Genomic DNA, 16866 nt, shown 5'->3' on the forward strand with positions numbered 1-16866 from the left:
CTCATGTGAGACATGGCTCTGTGTGCTGGCTTTCCTATGTTGTATTTATTTACCTGTGTGCTGCTTATGTCTTTATTGCAATTTTATTAGTTCACTTGGTATAAAAAGTGGGATTTGCTGGTCTAGTTTTCCGGTAGTCTGTTAAAGGAATACTCAGGATTATGTATGTATGAAGCCTGTTTAAGCTAGGAGTACTTCCATGTGTGATTTCTCTCAGGACTCACTGAAATACTAGTAACTTACTCTTTTCTGATCTAAAACCTTACTTGTTTGCATTTTGGTTTGAGGCAGCTGCTCTGACTTTTCTCCTGTAGAGAAGCTATATGTCATCTTTTAATTATTTGCTAACAGCCACTGACTGCATTGATTTCACTCCTCTAATAAAGTACAAACCTTTTGACTAATTGTTGCTTCTAGAAACTCTTTGGCTGGCATGCTTCTATTGATACATCTTTTTGGAAGAAAATCTTTACTTTTTGTAAATTGATCCTGGACATCTCTTTTGCCTGTCCACACTGTGATTTTCAGATTTGACTCCCTGACATGCCCTTTACCATTTTCTTCAGCAGAGTATAGCTTCCAGTTCTTGATTTGTTGAGTTTGCTGGAAGCTCAAAACTAGATTCCGATGTGCTTTGTTATCATCCTTCCCTTCCTTCATAAGAAAAAATGAAATGGTTAACAGTATTGACGTGTGAATTATCTCTGCAAGACACTCAAATCAATCCTGTGCTGAGGAATTTCACATCCTCCACCACTCTCTGGAGACTTGATGAAACATGAGGATAAATGAAGACACAGCGGCGTGGGCTTCAGTCTGTTGCTAATGCGTTGCTGGCTGAAGTCAGTGCTGCTGTATCTTTGGTTCTGGCACTGCTGGAGATGTGTAGATTAAAGCTCAGCAGCCCAGATGCCTCCTCTCCTGCCTGCAGTGCAGACATTACTCAAGCATTTCCTACAACAGTGCTTCTTGCCACCCTGGTTGTCAGAGACCTTGAGGGACACTAACTCCCAACCCAGACACTGTATCCAAAGTTCACTTTGTGTGCGTGGTTTCTACCAAATAGCTGAGTATGTTCTGAAGTCAGTGTCATGAAAGAAGCTCCATGAAGGCACTTGTTTTCAATGTGCCTGCTTTCTTTTGCTATTAAGATGCCCAGCGCTGCTACTGGCATCTGTAAAACACCTTGCAAAGAAAATGTCCCTTTAAAAGGAGTCTCTGCATGCTGGCTCACCATCTCAGAAAAACTGAGGGAGAATGCTGTGGGTACACACTCTCTGACTGTACAGATCTCTTGTTCCTCAGTTTTGAGAGGAGGATTTAGTAATATCTTGGTCAGAGCGTGCAAAGGCAATGACAGGTGGTGGAAGTATGGGAATGTTTCTATAGGAAAAGGTTTTCCTGGCAGCAATCAGATTTGAGTTTTCACCTTCAGCCAGTTCATGAAAAAAACAGCCCCAAACCAAAGAGAAACTCAGAAAAACTCCTTCCTAAACCAGGTTTCATCAAGATAATCAAGGATAGACCAAATATCGAGCTTCTCTGACTGAGATATTCTCTTTGAATGTATTTAAGGTTTGCTTTGCCTCCTGAAAGATTTAACAACTGATTTTTAGATAGAATATTCTGCTCAATGTCATAACATCTTTATGATGAGGTACCCTGCTGCCTGCTAAGTCAGCAAACCTGGACCTTATAGCATTTAAGCTTCAGCTTCATATCCTAAATACAGGGACAATATCCACATACCAAATTTGCCTCAGATTAAGAAGTCATAGGAGTTGCTAAATTCATGTAGAAACATCCAGCATGTTATTCATGCAAACTGAACTCTGAAAAAGCCTTTCCAAGAGTACATGTAGTTCAAGAATCCTGCAATATTGAATAAGGTATTATTAGCAATAACACTGCAAAATTTTAAGAAGGCAATATCTGATTGAATTAGGAGTTTCTGCTAAAGAAATCATATATAAGTCCCTGAATGGTAATAAATGCAGTATTTCAGTTTTCAAGATCTGTTCTGTGAAAATACTCAATATTTAGGGACTGTAAATTTGGAATTTTCCAAAACTTCTTCAGAGTTTGTCTTGTACTTTCTGACACAGATTTCTGTTGCTTTTAAAATGATTAAACAATCCTTACTAACTCAGTATGTCTTCTATAGTCTTGGGCTTGCACAAGCATTGGTATCTTTCCATTATATAGTGATGACATTTGTTAGCTACATGAGAATCTTTATCAGTTCTTCCAATTCACTTCAGCTTCACTTATGCATGTAAAAGACTATTAGGGTAGAAAGACATCTCCAATAGCTTATTTAATCTCCTTTTAACTCTAGTAAAAGTACTTCCCCACTGCAGACCATCTCTAATCCATGGATATCCCAGTCTAGGGTACTGCCAGGATATTACTAATTTGAATGATACCTTATTCCTAATGCTATGTGTTGCTGTCTGTATTTCACTATATCTCTTCACAATTCTGATGACAAAGTGTGTATGTGTGGTTATACATCTGGTCATACATTTTCTTATAAACAAGAAGGGCGTAATTTAATAATTTCCATAGTGTTGGGAGGGGCGGGGGCTTTGGCACATCCGCTCTATTCTGGTCTTTGGACTGGAACCCTGGTTTGTGTTTGCTGTTGGCCTTGAAGGTAACTTTTGTTCTTTATCCTACTCGCACCCTTAAAATCTGCTCCACCTATTCAGAAAATGCATTCATTTCTCATAATTTTAATATTTGTAAGGAAAACCTGGAGTATGGAATAAGAAAAAAGGGGATTATTTTTACTTTAAACATTCTTTTCAAATATCTTTTCTTTAAACTCCATGTCTGCTGGCCTCTTACATATTTATACACAATAATCAAATATGTTTTTGAAATGTAAAATATTTTAGTGTAAGTTTGAAATTATTTCCTTTTCCATTAAGGTATCTGGAACAGCTGCCACTTGTCTTTACTCAGCCAGGGTCTTTCTCACATCTGAAAGGCAGAACTTTGATACTCTTATTTCGCTACATCTAGAGTAACTTCCTGTCCATGCACCAGTAGATAAGTATAATTGTTGAGATCTGTGATGCAAATGTCAGAGAAAATTTTGAACTAAAAGCTAGAAGGAAAGCTACTGGAGCTCTATAAAGTTTCCAGTAATTTGTATTAATAATCTAACTTTGTGGCTAATTAAGCCGTTACACTTTCAGCTCAATATGAAACTTTTTAGCAATTAGCATGCTGACCCTTACCCATAAAAGACATAACTAAACACCTGTTTTAAGATGATAATGTTTCAACTACTGCACTCTTTTCCAAACAAAAGTTAACAGGAATTCTTATGAATCAGGAGTTCTCTACAAGTAACCTGATCATAGTACAAAGCATATGATTCAGTCCCATTCAGGGAGAGAAAAACTGACAGGTGATGCTTGCACTTTTTTTCTCTGTTGGGAATACAGAGCAGGTTGGTTGCACTTCTCTTTTTCTAAAATAAGCCCAAATTTCTGTGTAATGCAGAATTCAATTCAGGGCATTCACATACAACAGAACAAGCACTGTGTGCTTCGGAAATCTGTAAATCCTGGTGCTGGGCTAAAACACAGCCCAGGGGAATGCAGCCTCGGCTGGCAGTACCTCTTCAGGCTGACAGTTCCTCTTCTCAGAGAGGAGCAAGCACCTTCCTGTGTTTCTCCTCTGGCTGTAAACCGGGGTTAGTTAGTATGCTGTGGCCGTGCAGATTTTTATTTCTGAAAAAACTTAGCCTGAAATGTATTTGTTGATGATTGACAACAATCAGATGAATTATAGATGATGTTGGTAAACAAAATGCTGCCTTGATGAATGATGACTTGGCTATACTATGACACAACTGCTAAGTCATTCAAAGCACTGATTAAACCCATTACAGTAAAATAATCACTATCCATTACCTTTAATGTCGTGAACTGACAACCTAGTTAAGGCAGCTGATGGTGTCAGCAAAATGATTTGTTGGTCCTCATGTCCAATGACAATAAATCACTTCAATAAATCAATGAACAGTAGCAATAAAACAATATATTTTCATTTTTCTTGACATTCAATTACAGAGTGTGTATACAGACTTATTCTTGAACATTCAGTGATACAGCAGGATTCAGCATCCACCAGTAACTAATACATACAGTTGTTGAGATCTTGTTTTGTCCAATCGTGTTCTACCCTTGGTTTTGTTTTCTGCTGCATCTGCTGTTGTGATACATCACTTGTCTTACACAGCCAGATCCATTCTCAGGTATAAAGGCCGATTTTATATTCCTTTTCAGTGTGTCTGAAGAAGTTTCTTCTTCTAAATTGGTTTCTGTAACTATTGCATTTTTTGCAAGACTTCAAGAATAATGATCACATTCCTCTTTTTCACCTTTCTGGTATTTGGCTCACAGGTTAAACAAAAAGTGAAAATCATTTGATCAGCCAGACCTGGGCTGAGGCTCCTGTGCTGCTCATGAATAAGCAGTGGATGAACACTGCTAAGATCCAATTCAGCCAACAGCCACTGTCTCTTCCCTGTTCTGCTGCCATTGGGGCTGTGCTAAACGCCAGTCCTGGCACACAGACAAACTGGTTTGGGAGCACTAGATTTTATCCTAGAAGTATACACCTGGATCTACCCATTCATCTCTCTTGTCATAGATATGTTCATGAGGGGATGTGTTAGCAAATTTTAGGTATGCAGAGAAGTACCAGACCCTAGAAATCAATCCTACACTCACCAGAACATATGAAAGGCAAGACACTTCCCAGGCACTTGAAATTATATTTTTATTAGGTAAGCTTACATGCTTATCTCAAGATTGACAATCTCAAAATCTTTATTCGTTCTTTTTGGCTAAAGAAAATGAAAAATTATTTTTTCTCTGAGTTCCTTCCTCTTCCCCAACCATGTGCACACACTCTCACAGACTCTAAAAGTACCCTAAGGAATTCACAGGGCACAATTTTTTAACATAATTTGGGTTACCTCTTATCCAGGAGGGTAATAAGAAGACAGAGATGGAAAACAAGATGGCTCTGAATTCTGTGGTTTGTCTTTTCTGAGAAGTCTTACCATTCATGTGCCCTGAATCTCTCCTTGCTTGGACCTAGCTTGTTTGTGTCATACTTGCATTGTAAGAAGTTTGCCAGCTATCAAGAGCAGGTATATTCACATTTGTACAAAGGGAAGATTCAGTTTTGGTTTCTGGTATGAGATCCATTTCTTTGAGCACTTGCCTGCTGCAGACAGAAAGAGCATCGAGATAAAACTTTTCCATGTGGCTACATTGCAAGGCATATGAAAGATTTTTCTCATTTCTTTCTAAAAATGGATCTGTCAGTAGAGAATGATTGGTCTCAGTGGACATATGGGCAGTTAGAACTAGGAAAGCTGAATGTCACTACAGGATGGTAAAAATGAAATGTTTGACTGTAAATTATTTTTTATGTCATATTTAGATTACAAGTTAAAAAATGCAAGTAGTCACTATGAGTTATGTAGCAGACATGAGAACGTGTCAAGAAATGCTCCATTTTTGATGAAAGTGAACTATAATGGAGACTAGCAGTGACTCTGCAGGAGACATAAGTTGATCCTTATTCCAAACGTAATATGTGCAGCAAACACTTCTGCAATGGCCACCTCCAGAACTTTGTGGGCTATGTACTGTGTAAGAGTTATTAAGAGTTCATTTGAGACAACAGTCATCAATTTGGCTCTGCAAAACCTCAGCAGTTGCTCAGAAGAGAGGTAGTAAAACAGACTGCTGTCCTGTATCAAGTCATCTACTTGTGAGGTCTGTACAAACAGTTAAAGTTTGTAAAAGGAGGGATGCACAGAGCTTTTCTGGAAAAGTTGAGTATTTTCAATGCTTCTGTTAAATGCAAGAGATTATCTGTGCTACCATGGGGGAACACTGCATTTTCTCCTGTAACAGTGATTCATTTAGCTGATGATATCTCACTCCCCAAACTCTACACACATCTGTATGTTCAACCTCATGGCCTTTTCCAGGAACTTCTTGACACTGGTGCTTTGCCTTGCAAAGCGGAGCCAGTGCCTTTAATCACTAGGTGTGCTTTCATCTAAAAAATTGTGTTTTGGGGGCTGTTTTGGCTGGTTCTTACTTTCATACTTCATCTTAGTTTTTCAACTCAGCTTCACAATGGTCAGAACAGGGCTGAGAGCCTGGAGACTGAGATTCTTTCCCTGCTGTCAGAGAACCACCTGGACATCACGGATCAGTCAGTGCTCCCTCTCCATTTCATGATGCTTTCACTCTTGCTGTTGAAAGGAGAGGAAGGGAACAGACCCTCCATAGATCCTCTCTTCTCCTGACTAAAGCTTGAATGAAAACCTGCAGGACAGCAGGCTCAGGTGTTCCCTCATCCCAGCTTTACCTGAAACATGATGTCAATGGCTTGTGGCAAGGTAGTTCATATTCTCATCAGGGCTGAAATCAAATGACCCCACAGACATTGAGATGAGCACAGTGCTTTAGAGTCCTCACCGGAGACTGACAGCACCAGTTTCCTCAGCTCTGGAGGAAAGTTAAGATGGAATTTCATGTTAACCTGGGTCAGCCCGGCCAGCTCTTAAGTTTGACTAGGCCAGGTGGTGTTTCTGCTGGTGTAGACACAGATAATTTATTAGACAGTCTGCCCGTGGGAAACAAGAGGACCTAGTGAGAAATCTTCAGGATGTGCTGTTCTGTACCTTGCTAAAACTGCAAAGGACAACAAGAAAATGTGTGATGCACAGTAGATGAACTTTGAAAATAACACTCAGCCGATGATTCTTTATACAGTCCTAACTCTGTCTGAGAAGTTGTGTAAATTTTTTGTTGTTTTGTTTGATTTGGTTTGTTTTTTGGGTTTTTTGTTTGTTTGCTTTTGGGTTGGTTTTTTTTGGTTTTTTGTTTAAGTGAATTCATCATGTTTTGTACCATCAATAGCTAAATTATGAGATTCTTGTACAATGGTGGTACTTACTGTACCTCTGGAAAACATTCAGCACTGTGTACTGGCTCTGCCTGAGAACAGACACCCCAAAGTGTTGTTTCAATGAGGCAAAGAGGCAATTTGTTATGAAATTTACTTTCCTACATTCATTTTAAACTTTTGAGAGATCATGCTTCAACATTCCTGTTATCACTGCCTTGAGATTAAGTAGACTATAACCAAAAAAAATTGATTTAGAATGTGTATTTTTACTTAGGTATTAACATTTGATATAGTCTTAAAGTTTTCTATAAAACTACTTTTATTCAGTATATAAATGATGACACCATATTACATGATAGTCTGTGGTCCCCCTTAGCTCAAAATAAGATGAATGCATTAACCTTTTTCAAATGTCACCTATAAAATCCATGCAATGAAATAGTTAAGCACATCAGCCCAAACACAATCAATATTTCTTGGTGAAATTGGCTCTGCAGCATATCTTTGCCATCTCTATAAACATTTGTATAGCAACTTTAACATTTGTGTCTGTCTCCTTTCAAAGCTGATGAAGAATTTCTGAAGGTATCCTAGCTTCTTAATTGCATCAAATATTGAAAGCTGACCCCGAAGTTCCCTTCCCAAAGTCCTTCTGATCTTGCTCATGGCTGCAAGAAATGAAAAATTAAACACTTAGAACACACAGATCCTGTTATTCAGCTTGAAATCTTTAACAAACCCTGGTGATCCCAACAGTGCATCATTCAGTTTTGCTGCATGTGGCACAGAAGAGACTGGGCAGATTTGGCTCATTATGGCAAGTAAAATTAAAAGGCTTGTCCTAAAATGGGGAGAGAAAGAAAAATAATGCAACCACCATCAGGAAATGGACAGGGGATTAAAAAAAATAATAAAAATAATTTTTAAAAAAGGCAGTGATCAGCATCTGACATGTAGCTAGTATTAGCTTCTTGGTCACATTTAATCTCTCCACAGGCCACTGTCACCATCAGAGTAGCAGTGTGTGGAGTGACTTGTGCCACAGCTGGCAGCCAGCAGTGCCTCGGCGCTTGGGCCAGCACAGCCACTGAAACATCCATAGAGAATGAACATCCCCACAGGCTGGGACAAGCACCAGGATAAGAGCAGATAGTGGAGAGGAGGAAAGCAAGTACATCCAAATTTTACAACTCTCCCAGTGCTTTTCTTTTGTCTTTGACACCTGTCCTGGACTACACACAGCACACTGCTGATTCACATCTTGTCACCAAGACCAAAGCAATGATTACATTCTGACAAGAAGGCAATCTTATTTCACTCTTGTCTAATAACTTACAGCAAGTAACTGCATGGAAAAGATCATTTTCTGGGGAGAGAAGGAGAGGTTCCTTAATTGTCCAGGTATTTTAATACCTTGTCATTGAAGCCTCCAGAGTGCCATACTATAGTCTTATAATAGTATTTTAAAAAAACGCAAAACAAAAAAAAAAAAAGCAAAACAACAAAAAAGCCCTCACCTTTCTCTTTTCAGCTTTGTCAGGTCAGCATAGGATGTTCAAAACCTGATCTTTTGTTTGTTAATTCTGGTAGGGGCTGGGGTAGAAGGATGTAAACAGTTTTTAAAAGCATTCTTCCCATGACTTGCTGGGAAAAAGAAGTGAAATTTGCATTTCATCATTAAGTTTGCTGTTTTGACTAAAATATAAAAGTTGTTCACTTTATTACCTTGTAAGGCTCCCCCATTTGCCAAAAATCTCTATTTATTAATTTCTCCCATAAGAAGAATGTATTCAGGACTGGAAATCTGGTATACAATGAGGCCATATCTGTATTTGAATTCTGAATTGGTAAATTGCAAATATTTCCCAGAATATTGGCAAGATTCAGAGCAATTTAATGATCAACAAGAAATACAGAGTTAAGAAAATATCTGTTTATATACAACCTGCCTTGCAGAATGTCTTGCAGAATAGCTTTTCTATTAGATCTGTATTGGAATATCTTTGGTAATGGAGTTTAAGAGCACATTTACCTTTCTCACAGCTGTAGCCAATTGGTGACCCATAGTCCCTGTGAAGTAAATTATGTTCTCGTAATTTGCTCTGCTTCTGGCAGTGAGACATCATTTACTCTAAAGGCAGGAGGCGGAAGGAGCAGAGTTTCAGAGTAAATGGTGAGTGAGCTCTCTGAAAAACATCCTCCATCAGATCCAGCTGTACCTGGGTAAGATGCTCCTGGCTGATTCTGGGTACATGGGGTGCTTGGGCAAAGTGACTTGGAAATCTCACTTCCATTACTTGAGCTTTTGTTGATGCTGGGAATTTAAACTCATCAGTAAGTTAGTGTTGCTGTGGCACAGACAGGTGTCCCACTGAGCCATCCTTGGTTCTGGCTGGTCATTTTGGTAGGAGGGGCACTTGTGTGACATCTTTTTAGCAAAGCCTGGAGCCTGTCTCCGCTCTGGCTCAGTCCTCAGGAATGTGGTATCTCTGAACAGCTGTTACCAGTATGGCTGCACCACGAGGCTCCCCTTACAACCTGTGGGTACAGAAAACTTTTTGCTGGCATTAAACAAATTGATGAAATGAACAGGCTGACAACTATTTTGTTAGCTCCAGGAAGGGATCTGGTTCCCTTTGTCTGAAAAAGGTGGTGACTGGTAGAAGGTTTTATCAATATAAGCAAGTCCTTCAGTAAATTCTCTATTTTTACAGGGGCTCTCAAGTCAAATGTTTGTTTATAGAGGGAGCCACATTATCTGTCTCAATTCACAGAGATTCCTGGTGGCCATTCTGTCATGCCACTCCCACAGCAGGAAGTAGCCAACAGTCAAAGCAAACAGCTCACAGAACAAGCATGGGTTCTTTAATAATATATTTTCTTCCCGGTTACCTGAAAAACATTTGCAAACACACTCAAGGACAGTTAGGCTTGATTAGGAAAACTATTTTTATCCAGACTCTGACATGCCATGATTGAGGGCTGGCAAATGCAGTACAGATGTGGCTCAGGTATCCGGCAGGTATGTGTGAGGATCAAAACCTTTCTTGTTTTACTTTAATGATTATGAACTGCACTAGCACAAAGAGAAGTTAATTGTAATCTCTTCATGCCACCTGACCTGTTTTTGTAATAACTGAAATTTCAGAAAAGCAATAAAGTGCATTCATGGCAGAAAAGAAGCATAGTGGTTGAGGGAAGTCAAGGAGTTTGATTTTCTTTCTTTGTTTTTTTGGGTTTGGTTTTTTTGTGGGTTTTGTTTTGGTTTGGTTTTAATGGATTATGTGGATTATTCGTTACATCCTTTGCTTTGATGGTTAACAAGATGCACAGTGCTCCAAGGAACAGCATGGGATTAAATGGCATCCTTAGTTCCCATGAACCAGAAGTCCATAGGTCTCCATGCAGAACACCTCCACAGGCACTAGAATTTAATTCTTTTTCATATGTGTTTTTTTCATTTTGTTGTGCCATAGATATTTGAATTCCTCATTGTCCTAATGCTCAGTTGTAGAGGGTTGCTGTGTTGAACAAGGGTGGAGAGCTCTTGGGAACTGAATTTTAAAGATGTTTCTTCTGCAACTACCAGGAACAAGTTACTGTGTGGTAATGAGAATGGCAGGTTACACCATGAGGAGGAGTTCAAAGTCAGTGCAGACTGAAGCAGACTTCTGCAAGCCTGCCAGCTTCACATTGTCCTGTGATGTCCCTCCTGCCACATGAAAGGAAAGCAGCATTGATTCATTGTGCTGACGTTGTGGTTTAAAATGGGAGTCTGAGATTTGGTAAACTGGTTAAAACCAATCTGTAGTGTGCAAATATAGAATGTGACGTGATGCCAAAGTAAAATGGTTTTTAATTCAAACACATATCCTCAAAGCATGCTCAGGAATATTCAGATTGAAGGTACTTATCCAGGTGTCTTGAAAGACACCTGAGAGTTTATGAAGTATTCCAACAGTGACACCAGAATGGGCTGAATCCTATTTCAGAAATTGTAGAGATGCTGTAGCAAACTGGTAGCATTATTTATGCTTGGTCTTATGAGATTATGGTTACACATCCTGTCTTTATCATTGCTTTTAAGTTTTGTAGTCTCTTTAATCTATCACTGAAGTATTTTCACCATCCTCCTTCTATGCCTCCATACTAGGTCGCACATGCATCTGAAATTTAACGCATGGTTCCCTTAGTTAATCATTCTGTGAAAGGCCTGTGGTTTGTTTGTTTCTAAGGTATGCAGTTCCTGTGGTTCTTAATCAACAAAGACATAAATCTGAAACAAAAAAAAAAGAAAAAGGAAAAAAAAATTATAAGGCATAAGTGAGGCAGTTAAAAAACCAATGAATTCCGGAGGAAACTTTATTATGTATTGTCAATAAATATAACAATAAAACTTTTTAAATCTCTGGAATCCTACTAAGATTACACCCTCTTCCATAATAAAAGGGATTTAGTACCAGTGTAAGATACACTGCAAAATGATGCTGCCTTCATGCAAGATAGATGTGCAGTGTCAGCAGTGAGCATTCCTGCACTATTTAGGTGTCACATGGTCCCTAGACATGTAAATCTAAATGGACTGTTTGTGAAGAAATCTGTTTGTAAATGTGCCACAACTGTAGTAAGCCAGCCTGGGAAAGGCTCTGATGCCTCTCCTGGCACCTCCAGGAAACTTCTGCAGTGAGCAGTCGTACCACCCTCCTCAATGTGCTACTTCTCTTTTCCACCATGATAATCTATGTAAATTTGGAGCCAGCTTTTGCCTTCCTTTTCAATTGCTGATGTGAACATTCCTAGCTCCTGCACTGTAGACACAGCCCTTTTTGGCACACATTCACATCCTGGTGTCTCTTAATCCTGTGATGGCAGCAGATAGTTCTGCACAGCAAGTGGGTAGGAACACTGCCTTGTCCTCTGGCAGAGTCTTCTTGGTCCTCTGGATCATTCACATCCTTTTGTAGTAATTCCTCTATCCAAGTTTAAGCTCTTCCATGTTTTCTTGCCACTGGTGACATTCACTCAAATTTTTAGCTAAGGGGCACTAGGATTCTTTCCACTTCTGCCCAAAGTCCATACCTGCCTCACATACACCAGCCCCTTTGTAGTTTTCCTTTTGCCTTTGCTTTGAGCAGCTATTTGGACCAGACCCGAGTTCTGCCCAGTGTCCCCAGTCATTGACACCTCTGCAGAAAGCTGCTTGCTTTATACAATACTTCTGCAGACAAGTGTAAACCCTAAACAAGATCAGATTTCATTTTGTGCAGCTTTTAGCCACAGCCTGCTGCTGCCAGCTGACCTCAGAAGACTTATTTTCTATCACCTGCAGTCGGTCACACTTGCCCAGCCTAAGATTGCTGCTTATCACCGTTGTTTTAACAATATTTCATCTGGCACCACAGCCCAGCTGGAATCTAAACATTCATTTGCTAGTACAGCTGCAAATATGGCAGCTGAGTGACAGGTGCCTGGCTTTGGCAGTGCATACACTCCTTGCTTTTCCTGGAACTGCACTGCAGACACCATCCTCTGAACTAAAGCCCTCTGCATCCTTGGGCTGTGCACACACTGCTCACCCCTTTCTTCCTGAAATAGCTGCTGCACTGGGGATTACAGATGGCTCTATTTCACATTCTCCTTGCACCTCTCCTTTTCTCACTCCTCACAGCTTTCTTTAACTTAAACCTCTTTCTTTGTGTGTGTGGAGGCTTTTTGGTGTGGGGTAGTTTTTTTCAGTATTTGTTTTTGTGGTCTTTTTTGTGCCCAAACTGCAATTTTGCTGTTTATTCTAATCACTTGAGTGGTCCAAGTGGGGTGGCTAAATTTGGAGGTGCCTCTCTGGAGAGAAAGTACTACTCTCTCAGCAAACTCTCCTGTGGCTGGGATCCTAGGTCGGTAGGGAATCACCTTGAAAATTACAGGAAAATAAGAAAGTTTAAAATTCTTGCAACTTATTTTTGTGTAAGTACATCATAGATCTCTTCTGGGTTATTTTTGGAGGAGATCATAATGCCTATTCAGAATTTCTGTCAGAAGTCTGGTGTTTCTGTTATTGTTCTTAGCAATGCTTTTTATCTTCCTTTTCTTTTTTCTTCCCAATGTGATGGCTAATACACATCTCCCTTCTGGCTTTTAGTTATTTATCTTTCAGCGTCTATTGCTAGATCTGTATACAGACTTTGCTTTCCCCTGCATTCATGTTTGTGCCAGATTCTCTTTGCTAGAAATTCAGCATGGCCAATGATCTGAGTCACTCAATGCTAATCACCTTCGCTGCCTTACTGTGCATCTCCCTGGGCTGCCTTCACCACATTTCACACACCACACGTTGGCTCATGAAACAAGAGGGCTTCATGCTGGCAAATCTAAGTGGGTCTTTATTTAGCAGCTTACTTCAGAGGTGCTGCAAATGCAGCATGGACGGCTCCTACCATAAATAGGTGAATGTCATGGTTCTTCCCTCAGAGTCTTTCTCTTTTTTGCACTTCAGGTCTGAAGAGGGAGGATATCTCTAGGGCACAGACAGTCATTTAAGCTCTGATTTCCATGAGTGTTTAGTACTTTTGCAGCAGCATGCTTACTCTTTCTAGAAAAGGCAGCTCACTGTGCATACAGACAGCAGTCTATGCCAAACAGGCAAGCATCTGGAGTTGTGTGTGTATCATTTTCCTGTTCTGGGAAAAAATTCCCCCTTTTATTCCACCCACTGGAAAAAGTCCACCTTTTTAACAGGAAAAGGGTTTTTAAATCTGTTTGGTTTGTTCTTTAAGTAAATGGTGAATTCAGTTACACTGCATGCACATTTTTTTAATTGTAGTTGTAGAGTTTATGCATATCGTAAAATGAGGAGTTTAAAAGAGGATCAAGAAAAATAGCAGACTTGTTGACCTTCTGACTATTCTTATATTTATTTTGTGTTCAGTTAAGTTGTTTGTGTATAGCTATTTACATCTTTTGATTTCCTGGAGAATTCTCATATCTTATTCAACCTTTTATGCTAGGTTGTTTTTCCTTTTTGTTTTGACTATTAAAAAAACTTTTGATACTGTTATTACAGAAATATATAGCAATCTATAAAATTATAAATTCTTGTGCCAAAGTAGCACAAGCTGTCAGACTTTGGAACAGCTCTGACAAAGACAGGGTGGGTGTAGCCATATGTAGAGAGCTGCCTGGGATTCATTGTCTTCAACAATTCAAATAATTATTCCTCACTGTGGATAATCAAGGATGAGGGGAATTAAGTATGCATTTTTATTTAACAGAAATGTTTTGAAGATGTATGGGATTCTTTGTGAATAATTTATGTTCTTTAAGATCAGAACCGCTGAAACAAAAAAAAAAAAAAAAAGGTGGGCAATTCTGCTGGCATGCACCAGTTTAGAAACAAAGCAGCACTCTTGCCACATGTAAATGCAGCTGAAACAGGATGGCTGTAACATCAGGGGAAAAGTTCTTTCCTAAAAAGTCTGTAGCAATATAGATGATCTCTTCTTCAGAATGTAAATTATTCATTTTGTCCTTGATCAATAGCAGTTAGCATGTATTTGTGGCTCACTGTTTCTTCACAACAAAAAAGTGACTCACGGGAAAAGAAAAGTCATGCTTGGGGAAAAGAGCATCAAGAAAACCCTACCACAATGAAGACTTCTCCATCTTATGCCCCTACCAGGCATCTCTGATTAATCAACCCTTTCAATGACTTTGGTACTAACAAGTTATTTAAATTTTCCTTGCCTCTCCCAGTTCATTGCTCTACTTATTTTTCTATGAGATTAGAAACAGAATGGAAATCTAAAAGGAAAAGAAATATTGGAATGTGCTTATGATTTGGGACAGCTGGAGAGCAGCAGGTGTAGTGTGGGCTGTTAGGGTGAAGCCTGTGAGGGACAGGTGACAGCTCTGCCACTTTATGTGAACTTTCATATGCTCCCTTCTGTGAGCCAGCACCAGCAAATTAATATAAGTATAAAAGATTTTTTTTTTTAAATTTAATCTCCACATCAAGTCCCTGGCTTTGCAGGGGCTTTCCAAACTGAAGTCAATGGGTGTTTGCTGGTGCCTAAAAATCATTGCTTCTTGTTCAAAGAACTGGGACTTTGTGGCACAGGTAAATTATCCCCCCAGCTGGTCACTGCATTATCCAACTGCTGGGCACTGCTGGGGAGCCCCTGTCAGAGGACAGCCTTGGAGCTTTCTTCCACTTGTGACATTCTGGCAACATGTTCTATTCTTCCCATTACAGGGAATGCATGAAGCAAAGCGTTCCCCAGGACTGATATTTCTGTCTGGTTTTCTCAGTACTTTGAGGACTTCTGTAGATCCATTTTATCTAGCATTTTAAACCTCTTGGGAAACTGGATGCAATCTGTTTGTGTTCAGCATTCAGAAGTTGAAATACTTCCATAGATGCTCCTATATACAAGCAGAATCCTTTTTTCCATGTATATGCTGGCTGTCAGCATACATGCTCTTCTTCTCAGGGATGAACACCTTTGGACACTCAGGAGAGGACACCTTTGGCTACATGGGCATGGGGTTGGGTAGAAGCACAATCTGCCCAGTTACACCCTAATGTCGGGACATTTTCACTGCCTTGGGTACCGAATGATTCTTGTCTGGAGAAGCCAGACAGACCAGAATGCACCAATCTTTTAAAATACTCCTTCTCCACCTCTTTGCTACTTTTTCCAAGCATAGACAAAGAAAACTGTAGTTTGGTGGTAAGGTTCAGCTAAATCAAACTGTCTGAACACTGAGCCATTTTTGGAACTCCCGCAGTGTGCCCTGCACCACTTCTTTTCCATTTTACATGCATGCAGAGAAGGTCAAGCAGTGAATTAGCAGACACCTTTGATGGTGCCGAAGACAAAAACCTGCTCCAATACATTATCAAATAATAGACTATAAATTATGTAAGCACTGAAATGCCAAGCAGCAAACAGCATTTTCAGTGCTAAATAGAATCACCAAAATCACTAGAAACTGCTAACCCCAATGATGCAATTTTTTTGAGGAGTCTAAACATTAACTCTTTGTCATCATCCTTCCTTTTCTTTCTGCCTCTCTGTCAAATGTGATCTTTTTTTGATCACATTCTCTTGCTATGCAATTCTGTGACACTGTGTTTCAATTCATGTTCAGACCAACTGCATAAGCTGACAGAATTCTAAGGCAGCTCAGGAGGGGCACCACGTAAGAATAAAAATATTGAGTATGCAAAGCTAGGGAGTAAAATGCCTGAAAAATGGAGCTGACAACATGGAGCTCTGAGCCTTTGTGTGCTGCTTAGCTCCACGCTTTCCATAAGCAGAAGATGGAGAGGTGAAAAATCCAGAGGCTGTGCATGTAATCAGTGTTATACCTCCTGAGATAGATGCTGCAGCCTCTGGGAGATGGGAATTGCAGCTGGCCAGGGATTTCAGCGTCCCTGGTAGCGAGAAATCAGAAAAAAAATTGAAAATGTAAAAGACAGATTTCATTAGAAATTCAGTAATGGTTCGGGGTTTGATGGGTTTTTGGTGTTTGGTTTGGTAGTCTACTTTTTTCTTTAAATAGAGAAACATCAAAATAAATAGGATAGACTGAAAAGTATTGAGCACCTTGGTTTCAGGGAACAAAAGAAACTTGTAACTAAGAGCTTAATATATACAAGTCAAAGAAGTCTTCTAGAAGTTGAAGCATCCTTGGGGAGGGAAGTATTTTATCTGCAAACTTGTTTTCACAGTTTCCCAGAGGCTGTGGACAGATATTGTTCTGCTAATGCAATTTGTTAGACACACAAGGGCAAGGAGTGCCACATGTGAAAAACACCATCATCATTTATTGACAAAATGTCTCATAAACTCAAAGGACTAAGTAAAAATTAGGCTAAACCAAGCCAAACCCAAAACCTGAGATAAATATTAATGT

At 39.6% G+C, this 16866-nt stretch overlaps 1 protein-coding gene across 2 annotated transcripts in view; it reads left to right on the forward strand.

The window, feature by feature from the left end:
• The first annotated feature begins 9070 nt into the window (after window positions 1–9070).
• The window catches only part of FSHR (follicle stimulating hormone receptor), a 104128-nt gene continuing 96332 nt past the window's right edge, over window positions 9071–16866 (forward strand). The window contains exon 1 of one of the 2 annotated variants that reach the window (XM_066178087.1): window positions 9071–9127. Coding sequence is in view for 1 of the 2 variants with exons in the window: in XM_066178085.1 (XP_066034182.1) it covers window positions 9125–9177 (53 nt within the window). In the remaining variant the exon portion in view is untranslated. Of the gene's footprint in view, window positions 9178–16866 lie in introns of both variants that reach the window. The other variant, XM_066178085.1, reaches the window with a different exon arrangement.

Source organism: Chamaea fasciata, unplaced genomic scaffold (assembly GCF_029207755.1).
Source record: "Chamaea fasciata isolate MVZ Bird 193981 ecotype frontalis unplaced genomic scaffold, bChaFas1.0.hap1 SCAF_3, whole genome shotgun sequence".
Taxonomy (NCBI): domain Eukaryota; kingdom Metazoa; phylum Chordata; class Aves; order Passeriformes; family Sylviidae; genus Chamaea; species Chamaea fasciata.